This window comes from Gouania willdenowi, chromosome 6 (assembly GCF_900634775.1).
Source record: "Gouania willdenowi chromosome 6, fGouWil2.1, whole genome shotgun sequence".
NCBI lineage: Eukaryota > Metazoa > Chordata > Actinopteri > Blenniiformes > Gobiesocidae > Gouania > Gouania willdenowi.
In genome coordinates, this window is record NC_041049.1 from 41669063 (window position 1) to 41681781 (window position 12719).

Here is a 12719-nt window from a genome sequence, read left to right on the forward strand (position 1 = left end):
CTAATCTGGAGAAAACGGAAGAAATGTGTATCTGGCAGTGTATATTTTTCTTTCTTTTGTAAAAAGGTGGCAAAAGTGTTATTAATATTCAGGTCTGCGATGGTGGTGATAACTTTATTCCTCCACATTCTGAAAGTGTTACCTGTGAGGGATGGAGGGAAGGCATGGTTGATACCAAATTCGCAAAGAATTTGTGATTATGAAGTTATTGTCTATAAAAGTTGCAGGGGATCTGGTTTGTAAGAAGAGGAGAGCGGGAGGGAGGTTTTCAAAAGATCCTGTTCGATTGCCAGCCATGAAGGGGTTGAGGGGGTGACATTACCTGGATAAGCATCACTCCAATACATCAGAGCTCTACAGTTTGTAGCCCAATAATAGTACCGAAAATCAGGTAGACCAGGTAGAAATATGGTGTAGAAATCTAGGGAGTGCCATCATTTTGAATGCGTTAACTCAACCTAACATAGACAGTGGTAGCAGTCTCCAGGCCTCAATGTTGGATTTGAGACTCTCCACCATGTTCAAATAATTCAGTTTATAAATTAGTTTAGGGTCTTTATGGACAACAACTCCTAAGTACTTGATTTTTTCTGTGACAATGCGAAAGAGCAGGTCTTTAAGAAAGTCTGGGTTCAAGTCTCCTGTAAGTGGCATAAATTCACTCTTATCCCAGTGTATAGTGTAGCCAGATAACGTACCAAAAGTATGAATAATTTCAAGTGGCGGAGGGAGGGATTTTATACTTGCAATGCATTCATTAAGTCTGTTTGCAAGTATTTTAGTGAACACCTTAACATCACAACCGAGGAGAGCGATAGGCTGGATCGGTGTGATCTTTATTCTTTTTCAGTATCAGGGAAATATTAGCAGAATATAAAGATTTAGGAAGTCGACGGGTTGAGATAGAGTGATTAAACATGTTTAACATGATAGGTGCTATCTTCTACGAGTATGCCTTGTAAAACTTTATACCAAACCCATCAGGGCCTGGAGCTTTTCCATTAGGGAAAGAGTGTATTGCGTTAACAATTTCTTCCAGAGTTATTTTTGCATTTAGCACTGATTGTGCTGAGGAGCTAAGTTTGGGTAAGTGAAGGGCGCGCAGAAAATCAAAAATCTGTGCCGTATCAGTTGTGGCTGTAGACGTACAGAGGTTCTCATAAAACTTCCGGAAACATTCATTAATTTCTTTCGGATCTGTAGAACTATGACCTGAACTTGTTCTAATCCTATGAATTGTTCTGTTAGCCTGTATGCTTCTCAGCTGACGGGCCAATCATTTATCTGGCTTGTCAGCAAATTCAAAATGTTTTTGTTTTACCTTTAAAAGCATAACACTCACTCCATTGGAAAGAATTGAGTTGTATTTGAATTTCAGCTTCACTATATCATTCAGTTTAGGGGGTGAGGGATTCGCTCTATATCTGGTTTCAAGCACTGACAGACAAGCAGAAATATCCAATAATTATTTTTGTCTATTCTTTTTTAGCTTAGACTCATAAGCGATGATGTGTCCTCGCATAACAGTCTTGAAGGCTTCCCATAAAGTTGAGTCTGTGACATCTGGGGTGTTATTGTAAATTAAATAATCTGTAATACAGGTAGATAATTGTTGATGAAATTATTTGTCAATAAGTAATAGGGAATTAAACCGCCAGTTAAAAGCAGGTTTTTCTCTTCCAAAATCTATTTTTAATTCAATAGGGCTGTGATCCACAATTAAAATGTTATGATATTTAGTAGAAATTATATTAGAAGTCAGTTTAGCATCAGTTAAAAAATAGTCAATTCTTGTGTATGAGTTGTGTACCTGGAAAAAAAAAAGAATAGTCTATATCAGTCGGATGCTGCAGCCTCCAGATATCGACAAGATTCATCGATTTAATTAAGTCATTTACTGTAGCGGCAGAGTTTGACGGAACGGTGGGGCGTGTGGAGAGCCTATCTGTAAAACAGTCTAATATAGTATTGTAGTCTCCCCCTGCTATTAAGTGAGTGGTTGATAAATCCGAAATAAGGCTAAAAACTCTTCTAAAAAAACCAGGATTGTCAAAATTGGGTGCATATATGTTCAATAACGTTACATGCCGAGACAGAATGCGACCAGTGGATCTGAAATGGTTGAAATGTGTTCAAATGGGATATTTCGATGGATCAATATGGCTACACCTCTGGCTTTAGAGAAAAAGGTTGACTGATATGTCCGTGATATCCACCTGCATTTTAACCTCCATTGTTCTGTGTGTTTAATATGAGTTTCTTGGATAAAAATAATGTCTCCAGATAAAGATTTTAAAGGGGAAAAAACCTTGCCGCTTTTTAAGTTAGTTCCATCGTCTCTAACATTCAAGGTCAATAAGGTCAGACTGCCACTTTGTGGCGAAGCAAATGAATTACTGATTACCATGAAAGCATTGTTTATATTGAGACAGCCGTGTTATATATTCAAAACAGTGACAGTTCTGCTGGCACAGTGTAAAAAGAGCGAACAAAACAAGACAGAGTGAAAAAAAAAACACGATATATAGCAATGCAAACATACAAAGAACCCTCATCCCCCCCATCCACTTCCCCAAACGAAGTGACACATAACTCATAAACACTGAGAAACAACTAAACACTGCAGGAATGTATCTTAATAGACAGTCTACGTGAACCAGTAATAACATGGGATACATTACCGGTGGAGATCCTGAAATGCTCCGTCAGCCCTCATACAATTATGTCCGTAACACTCATTAATAAAGGCGAAGTAGAACAAAACTCGGAAGTTTTTTTTGTTTATTTTGGAACCAGAAAAATGCAGAGGCAAATCCCTTTCCGAGGGAAGCACCGCAGAGAGCCGGGACGGCGGTTCCGACACATCACGGGGGAGCAGCAGGTGTAATAAACCTGTCGATGAACGCCTCAGCATTTGCAGGCTTCTGGAATAGTTTCTGCTCACCGTTGAAAGTGAAGATCTGCCTCTCTCAACTTCTTTTTAACTTCCGTGAAGGCACGGCATTGCTCAGAAATCTCAGGTGAGAAGTCGGGAAATACACTGATCCGGGCTCCATTAAAAGACAATGGAGCTTGAAGACAGGCAAGCTTTAGGATCTTCCTTCACCAGAACGTGATGGATTTTGGACGTGAAGGTGAGGGCTGTGTGCCAATACGGTGTGCCCGGTCCACTTTAAGACCGTTGGGGAAAGAATTTTTGAAGAAACTCCGCGATGAACTGCGTCGGGTTGCCTTTCTCCACCTTTTCTGGTAAACCAGTGATTTTAACATTGAAGTGTCTGGATCTGTTCTCGAGGTCGGTCAACTTGTGCTTCATGGCGTTGTTGTTCTCCATCAACTCCTCACACCGCTTCTCGAGGTCTGCTATGCGGGACTCGTGGTCGGTTGCAGACTCATCCAGGTCAGCAATGCGAGTTGCATGGTCGTTGAGAGACGTTTGGACTAAATGCAGTTTTGAGTCCAAGGTGTTGAATCTGGAATTAATGTCTCCTTCCAACTTTCCAATGGCAGCCAGGACATCAGTCAATGTGGGTTGCGAGGTTGGCATGTCACTGGAGCTAGCATTAAAGTAGCTAGCTATGTCCGCCCTGCTAGCATCGTGGTCCTCCTCGGTGACGAGAGCAGCTTTACCATCATTCTTGGAGGCAGATTTTGGTGACATTTCTTCCAGAGTTGCTCATTTTTGAGAAATATGAATGGAAGTGTGTATTATAAGCAGAATTTTAGCGAGGGTGTGACAAAGCTCCACAGAAAGCGACTAATCCATGCAGTGCTCACTAGCGCCCCCAGTTTTAACTTATTTAATTTGTTATTTACCCTTTTATTCTGAATATTCATGCATTTTAAGCACATTGTTTTCAATCCTTTGCACAATATTTATTGAACGTGAGAGTGCAGAGAGCAGTTTTAAAAGCCACGATACCGTTTATTGCTGTTTATATGTACTGTTTTTATGCCCTCGATTTCAGTTTCTGAGCTGGTTCCTGCTCTTTGCGCTCTGATGTAATTAAGGAAGTTAAGTAACGCCATATGTAGCTTCATTATTTCTGCAGGGGAGGAAATTTAAATGCATTTATTTCATTTTTTTATTTGTTAAAAATGGAGTAAACTATTTTTGGATCACTCTTAGAGACTCCAAATATTCGTTTCAGAATTTCCTGTGTTCTATTTCAGAGTTTACTGATTTCTACATTACGTTCTTTGAAACTTCCTGAAATTGTATTAAACATTCTAAAAAAGATGAATCGAGGTTAATTAAGTCACCTGCTGTTTCCTATTGATTTCCTATTTATAATATGCTGCAGTTGACTTCCTGAAGCTTGGAGGGTTACGTTCAAATAAAAAAAATCTCATGGAAGTATGTGACATGATCTCAAAACATGTAAGAGAGGGTTTAGTCTGTGTCATAGAGATTTCCATTTATTTTTCTGCTAAAATTTATCACAAAAATTCATATTTGAAGATTGGACATGCTACTTTAAACGTCAAATCACAGGTGGCGCTAATGGACTAAAACACAGGATGCCAACCACTGTTAAATAAAGTGGAATAGCTAGAACAGAATGTTTTTTTTTGTCTTTATACAAATGCATTTTACAACAAAATCAAACAAGAAGAAGAATTTTGTTCATTTGAAAGAGATTATGAGCATAACTTGAAATATTTGTTTGATTGCTTCACTTGCTGGACATTCATTTACCTGTTTTCTGGTAGCGTGTAAACGCATGTATTGAACAAAAACATGCATGTGAAGTATTTCCGTGTCATATTTGAGCCCTATTTCAAATAAATTAAAAACAAACTCTTCTTTTTTCAGCAAATTTGGGAAATCTGTGTCCCTAAATTGCTATTACTTTTAAAACCATTGATAGAAAATCTAACCTAAAGAATGATTGAATTCTTGGAATCATAATAATTTCTTCTTTTTGATCTGTTCAGATTTTTCTGAGACATAATCACCTTTACACTGTGGAACCAAACGATGCAGAGGAGCTGGTGGCCAGAGCGTCCAGGAACATAGAACAGCTGCTGAGGAAGAGATCGGCTGCTTTAAAGGCGAGGCTTTAGCAGCTTTGTGCCACTTTTCACCACATCTTTGAATGAGCACAATGCACATTTATGTCAGCATTTAGAATAATCACCTGATAATATTCTGAGCATTAATACAGGTAGCAGTATTTTGTGGTTTTTCTGTCATTCTGTGTGTGTTTATTTATAAGTCATTTGTGCATTCCTCTTGTCCTTTTGTGTATTTTTGTAGTAGTTTCGTGTGATTTGGAGTAATTGTTTGTTTTTCTTGTCTTTTCGGTAATTTTTTTCTTTCAAATCATTTTATGTTTTTGTTTTTAGAGTCATTTCTGTTGTGGTTTTGTAAATATTTTTTTTTAATTTGTGTTTTTGTTGTTGTTTTGGAGTCGCTTTTGTTTATTTTTGTTGCTGTTATGTACGTATATAACAGTGAGTCAATTTCTTTGTTTTTTTGTGATTTTTGTATTAAGAGTAATTTTTGTGTGTTAATGTAGGTTTTTTATGTTTTTCTGTACAATTTTCGTTATTATGTTTTTTGGAGTAGATTTTGTGTATCTTCTACCATATTTAGTCCATACTGTATGTGGCACAAGTTAATTATAAAAACTGCTAAAGCTTATTAAAATATGAACAGTGTGTGTGCAGTAAAGCGTACAGTAAGGTATAGAAGTGAAACTCAGATATTTTTTCTGCAGGAATGAACTGAACGTGTTAATGAGAGCTTTGACCCTGAGGACATCCATACTTTCCCCTCTCCCCACCTTTTTTTTTTTAGCAGAAGTGGGTCAGGCTCATCTATATCAGCAGTTCACTGCACTGATGCTTTTAAAAGCATGTGCATTGCTGCCTATCAGTCATTAAAGAAAAAGTATTTATGAAAGTTCATAAACAGAAGAGTTTGTTTCGCCTGTAAAGTGAGGATCCTGCATGGTGTTTACTTTCCTGATGCCGTCACTCAATTCCACTGCAACGCATCGATCATTTCCCACTTTTTAATGCCTCTGTTTTTTATTCTCTCTTAGTAACCTCCAGGCACACTTATATTAAATCTCTATTCTGAGACGGAGAGACAGAGAGAGAGAGAGAGAGAGAGAAAGAAAGAGAAATTGCTGAATGAATGTTTGCAGGAATCACAAGTGAGCTCTGTGTGTGTGGGTGTGTGTGTGTGCGCGTGTGTTTGTGTGTGTGTGTGTGTGTGTGTGTTTGCGTGCGTGCGTGTATGATGTAGTGAATCCATCACTGAATTGGATAAAGAGGCAAATGTTTATGTGTCTGTAAACATTTGGGTGGGAGTCCTATCCTTAGAGTTTGTTCATTTTTTAACTGTTTAAGCCCCTTAGGAGAGCTCTTCTTCTCTGCTTCATTGTCTAATGGTCTTTCCCTTGAAGTTTTATTCTTTAATCTGATGCATATGACCATATGGGACAAACCTAATTCTGTGGGCATTCTTTTAATTTTTTATTGAAGAAATTCAAGATGGCCTCCATCCAAAAATACGAATGACTATAACTTGGTAAATAATGGACTTAGAAACAAGTTTTTGCTGTCAAAATATATATTTTTGAAGGTAAGAAATCCCATAAAGCCACAAGTACTAGTCTTCAGTACTCAAGTAAAAGTATAGATACAGTACTTGAATAAAAAATGACTCTGGTAAAAGAAAAAGTATTGAAGTCACTCCCGTACTTGAGTAAAAGTATAAATACATGCTACTAAATGTACTTAAATAAAAAAGTAAAACAAATGTACCTTTAATATATATATATATATATATATATATATATATATATATATATATATATATATATATATATATATATATATATATATATATATTTTTTTTTTTTAAGAATGTGTAGAATACTAGTTCAGCACTCATAATAAATAAAATGTGTAAAATAATGTATCAAGGAAAAAATGTAAATGCTTAATTAAATCCAGAGCAGCTTTGAGTTTAACGTTTTTGTTGGTTTGGTCTTTTTTTGTCGTGACGTCATCTTCGAGGGTCTTAAAAGTAACAAGCTCATTTTTTTTTTTAAATGTAAGGAGTATAAAATACAGATATGTGTTTAAAAAAGTAAGGAGTAATAGTAAAAAGTCGCCAAAAAAAATACTAAGTAAAGTACAGATACCACAAAAAACTACTTAAGTACAGTAACAAAAGTATTTGTACATCGTTGTTCGTCACCTCTGCATAAAGGAAACAGAATGATCATTAAACCATTGGAATATGTTTTTTTATGGAAAAACACCTAGATTAGCTATTGGTGTTAATCTATCCCATTTAAGGCCCAATAGTTAATAAAGATACATTTCATGCCACAAATTGAAATGACTTCCTGGTTCAAATTGCTGAAAAAAAGTCCCAACAATCTAACTGAAAACTGTCTCTGTGAACCAAACAATAAGGGCATCATCAACATCATCAAATCAACTATCCATATTAACCAATTTAATATAATTTCTAACTTTCAAAGGCCATCATTTAGAATTTTGCCTGTGAAAAATTTGGCCAAGGTTGTTGCTTGTGCAACAAAGCTGAAATTTCTGTCTGGACACATACTAACTTAAATCAGGAAAATAACTTCAAGGGAAAGCTAATGGTAAACTCTACTATCAACTGCAGTTGGAACTGTTGCCCCCTGCGGTGACAACTTGTTTTATCCTCTTTCTGTAAACAAAATAGGGTTACATCAACATTTTTAACTTTTCCTGATTATTTAGAGCAACTAAAAGCAGCACAAATTGTCATTTTGACTGAAAAAGTTGCTAAATTATCTATAAAGCAGGCTGAATGCTTCACTCCAATAGAAAACAATAGGATGTTTACAGGCAGTGGGGCCGTGTGACATCATCAATCACGTGATTTCAAGATGGAGGAACACAGGCCCTAAAACTGTAAAGTAGTCCCATTTTTAAAAGGCCATTAAATTAATATAAGGGTATAATAATGTGTTGTTCGACATAGATCTTCTAATAATTTGTGCTAATGATGATATGATATCATATGATGTTCACTGTAGAATTAATGAATGATTTATTTTAGGTAGATGTGAAATTACACTGTAAAGAGTAAATAGCTGTTTTGAAGGACTGCATTGGACAGCCTATAAAAGCCTCTCTTGCACATATTTTAAACCCGTCTTTTGGGAAAAATGAATTAATTTGTCTCCTATAAGCCACTATTATTGATTTCCCGTCCACTCAGTGTTTGATATTTCCGATAATTGAATTTCTGCAGCTCGTCCTTGGTGGTGAGTGAGTCTGTGCAACGAGCCGGAGCCAAAGAGGCCAGTAGCTCGACTGGCACTGTCACCCTCTCGCTGTGTTTGCAGTGCACACCATGCACTATATCACGGTCGTCATGGTGAGCAGAGATGTGACAGAAACGATGAAACATGGGAGATACTATGTATTTAAGTATATTAGAAGCAATAAATGCAGTAAGGTTTTATCCGTGAACAACTTTACAAACAGAGTTGGAGGTTCCAACTGATCAAAATTGTGTTAATAAATCAATGTTTTATTCATTATACCACCACTTTCTTATAAAATATGCAGCACAACTTTTGATTGTAGATTTTTTTTGTCAGAATATCAAAAAAAATCAATCACTTCCGCTTATTTGAATGCCTTTTTAAATTGTTTTGTTCTTACTAACTGTGTGATGGATTTTCCATAGGCTAACAGTTTAGCAGGTTAGCATGGCGTAGAGTGTGAAACGTATATCTGTGCCTCCAATTAGGTGTGACAGAGCTTAACATACATATTTAATGTGTTACATGGCTGCATGCTGTTAGGAAGGATTGTTCTATCAAAGCTTATTATTATTATTACACCATATTTCATGTCTTTATCTCAGCAGGGAGAACATGCTCTGTACATGGGACGTAGCTTACACATGTTAGCTGCTAACGGCTGCCATACCTAATCGAACGTTTTAGCTAATGGTCTGTAATGATACAGTAGACAAATAATTAACATTTACCATATTTCTTTACATTTTAAGTTTTAGTTTATCATATTATTATGTTTGAAATCTTAGGGCAGAGGTGGGCAACTAATATGACAGCAGGGCCACAAAAATGTGACTGTGTGACTTGAGGGTCGCGTTATTGACATTAATGTCAGTATTTAGAAGAATGATAAATCTGAGCATTAAGACAGGAAAGAACAAAGGGTTTTGTCAGATTTTCTGATTGTTTTGTAGATTTTTCCTCAGTTTTGTGTGCTCTTGTTTTGTGTTTCTTGGTTCATTTAGTGATTTTTTCCTTCTTATTGTGTTTGTTTTTGTAGTCATTTTCTCGTTGCCCACCTCTGCTAAAATTTAAAATTATTTTAATATCTGTCATAAGGGTAACTCAAACATACAGCAGCTCTACTCAGTGAATGTGTGTGATGTGCTTCAGGCAATCCAATTACTACAGCAATCCCCCCACCCCCATTCACCACCCCTTTAACACTTCCACCTAATGCTCTCTTTGTCTTGTTGTCTGTGTAAGTTGTGATTAAAACTTTAATTATTTATGCTGCAGAAGCGTTGATAAGAAATTGTGAAAAAAAAAAAACCTTGTGCACATAGAATTCGTTTATTGTAGTTTTTTTTGCATAATGATGTAATGCTTTCCATCTATTTGTTCATCAATGTGGGGCGGGGTTATTTTATTCCACCTCCCTGCACTGATCAATAAAAGCGAATAAATCTTCAACCACAGTCATTTGATTAAATAAACTCGCACGCTATTGCTCGTTAAACACAGTTATAAGAACATTATCTGCTCCTAATGTGAATTATGAACCAACATAATAGTAATGGTTGGAACTCCCTTTGCTGATGTTTACCCGCACGTTATTTTGGAGAGTTTCTTTCTAACCTCACTGAGGTTTATCTCACCCTGTTGAATACACTATTACAAACACACACCAAAAAAACACTATCAACATTTCACAGAATGGTCTAAAACAGGTAAAGTAGAAACATTTTATTTTGGAAAAGGCTTTTCTGGTACTAATATTCCGTTAAAATGTAGCTTTTAAATAAATAGTTCAGATTAAATATTTATTTAAAGACATTACAAAGTATCTTAACAAGGCTCCATTTTGTGCAATAATTTCCCATATATTCTATTAAAGAAAAAATATTGGAGTTTCAAAAAACTAATAAAAAAATAATTTAAACACTGATGTTTTTTTGTTTTTTTTTGTTTTTTGTGGATCTTCAATGCAGACATGTTAAGGATCAAATAGAAGACATTTTCATACAATAAAATTCAGCAAAACTCATATCTCGATATTGTTTCTCCAAATGATGATAAACGATATAAATCTTGCTATTTTTAACTTTTTTCTCTTCTTTGCCTTTTTCTTTTTCTTTTCTTTTTCTTTTCTTTTTCTTTTCTTTTGTTCTTTAAAAACCAAAACAAAACTCAATAAAGTCTTTTTTTCTCTATTTTCTTTTCTTTGTTTTCTCTCCTCTTTTTTTTTTTTCTCTCTCATTTGCCACTTTTTTCTTTTTTCTTTCATCCCTCCCTGCTGTCTCTGGTCAGAAAACAGCACTTGCAACTTTCCTGCCTTTGACCCTGTGGCAAGACGTACTGCTTCACGGCAGCCCAATACAAACTAATGCTAGATTATGCACACGGTTATCTACAAATGAACTTTTCTCAAACTTATATCATGTGTGTGATTGCGCAACAGGCACGCACACACACTCGCAACCCAGCACTCCATCAGGCAACACACACACAAATATCTATCTATCTATTTTCAGAACCGCTTTGTCAGCACACAAACAAACACATCACACACATTTCCACACTCCCTTCCATATTAATCCCACATCATTCTTTTATTTTACTTGTCTCTCTTCCTCAAACTGTTCACATGGTCACATGGGACTATATGTCATGTGACTGTTGTATTAAGATTTTTCAGTGACAAGTTGTTACTGTCTTGGGAGAGCAAAGGTGCGCATGTAGCTGTGGGGTGGGGACCTTTAATTCAGTGCTAAGTGCAAGTTACTTAGTTCTGCTTTAATTCCAAGCAAATGAATAAAGTTTTAAGGTCACAACCCAATAATTTAATCTTTCCAACTTCTTTATCATCTCACCTTCATCACAGTCATGGAGCATCGGATCAGGAACTATCCAAAGAGGTTGTCTATTCTGCCCACACACTTGTGTATTCTCTGCATGGATTGGATGCAACACGATCACACAGGGGGAAGCACACTGTTGGCAGTTTGTGGCAACCATAAAAAAAAGAAAGATGGCATTTGTTTAGGAACTAGAGTTAATGCAGCTTTAGGGAAATCATGGAGTTGGGTGAAGTTCATGTGTCTGAGAAAAAGTCTTATTACTAATAGTTTGCTCCCTTTGTGTCTTCATCTGAACGCTTTATGAATAATCCAACACACGTGACTAAATTTGTCATTGTTTCTTCAAAGTAATTTAGCAGCTACTGTGCATGTATGTGTTGGAGGGTTAATTATGCTGTGATAACGCTTCTTCCCCCCTTTAGGTGTAGTTATATTATTCTATATAGAATATGAATAATTCAGTACATTATAAATGTTCTCCAATTATCGTGCTCGCCAGTAAAGGATAAAAGCACAACTTCAGGTGAAGTTTTCATTATAATTTAATCACATCCATCTCATAGTCAGATTAAAAAGTTAAACCTCAAACAAAAGGAAGGAAGTGGCATTAACAATCTATAGGTTGTAAAAAATGAAAATATAAAATATAATTTTACCACTGAAGCAACGAAATGTCTCCAAGCCTTTTTTTCGTCTTTTTTTTTTTTAACTTCAATGTAGTTCCAAATACAGATAGTAACTTTAAAGAGTAACTAAACTCTGAGGTTTTGGCTGGAAATTTAAAAAAAATGCCTTGATTATGGGCGTGGCACCTGGAGCAGTTAGGACATGGGCAGTCTATACTACGGACTCTACAGAGAACAATCTATGCTATGCTAACTAGCTACTCAATACTCACCATCTCTAGTCACAATTCTCTGTTCATTCTACTCACCACAGATTGTAGAGTCCACGGGTGATTTTTGGAGGAGGCGGAGCTAACAGTGCTTGTTTGTGATGGTCCAATGGTGTCACAGAATTTCGTTTTCAGCCTATAGCAAAATTCAATTGTAATAGCCTGATTTCAACCCATAGAGGACAGTCACTGACAACTTTATTTTACAACTAATACGACAAATTGAAATAGTTTGACTATCAATCAACAGCGCTACTTCATACACAACACATTTGTTTTCTGCAGAAAAAAAAGTGGTTTTGCGGTTTAATTACTCTTTACAAGTAAATCATGGAACAAGAAGGGCAGAAAAATTAATAGAAATCCACAGAATACATGCACTAATGCATAGATCTGAAAATCAACATTTGAACACATGGAGTGAACAAGTTTAAAAAACACGAGCAAACGTATGTCATACAATATGAATTTAAACAATCATCATGATCTGGATGTTAAATTCACCAAGTTTTCCTTCTATCAGATTTGCCTTGTTAATTATGTTAAATTTGTATATGTTTCATAATGAGTCTTCTTTTTGTTCTTTAATTGTTGAACATAAATTTGATATAAATGATATCAACCATTATTAAGCTCTACTAGTTCTCAGCTTATGTTTACTAGTGAAACATAAAGTCTCACTACTGTTACTAGTTAACC

At 35.9% G+C, this 12719-nt stretch overlaps 1 protein-coding gene across 2 annotated transcripts in view; it reads left to right on the forward strand.

Moving 5' to 3' along the window:
* LOC114465004 (voltage-dependent calcium channel subunit alpha-2/delta-1) overlaps positions 1 to 12719 on the forward strand; it is a 114237-nt gene that overhangs the window by 13104 nt on the left and 88414 nt on the right. For both annotated transcript variants that reach the window (XM_028449711.1, XM_028449712.1), the window contains exon 3: positions 4939 to 5055. In XM_028449711.1, the coding sequence (XP_028305512.1) occupies positions 4939 to 5055 (117 nt within the window). The remainder of the gene's footprint in view (positions 1 to 4938; positions 5056 to 12719) is intronic.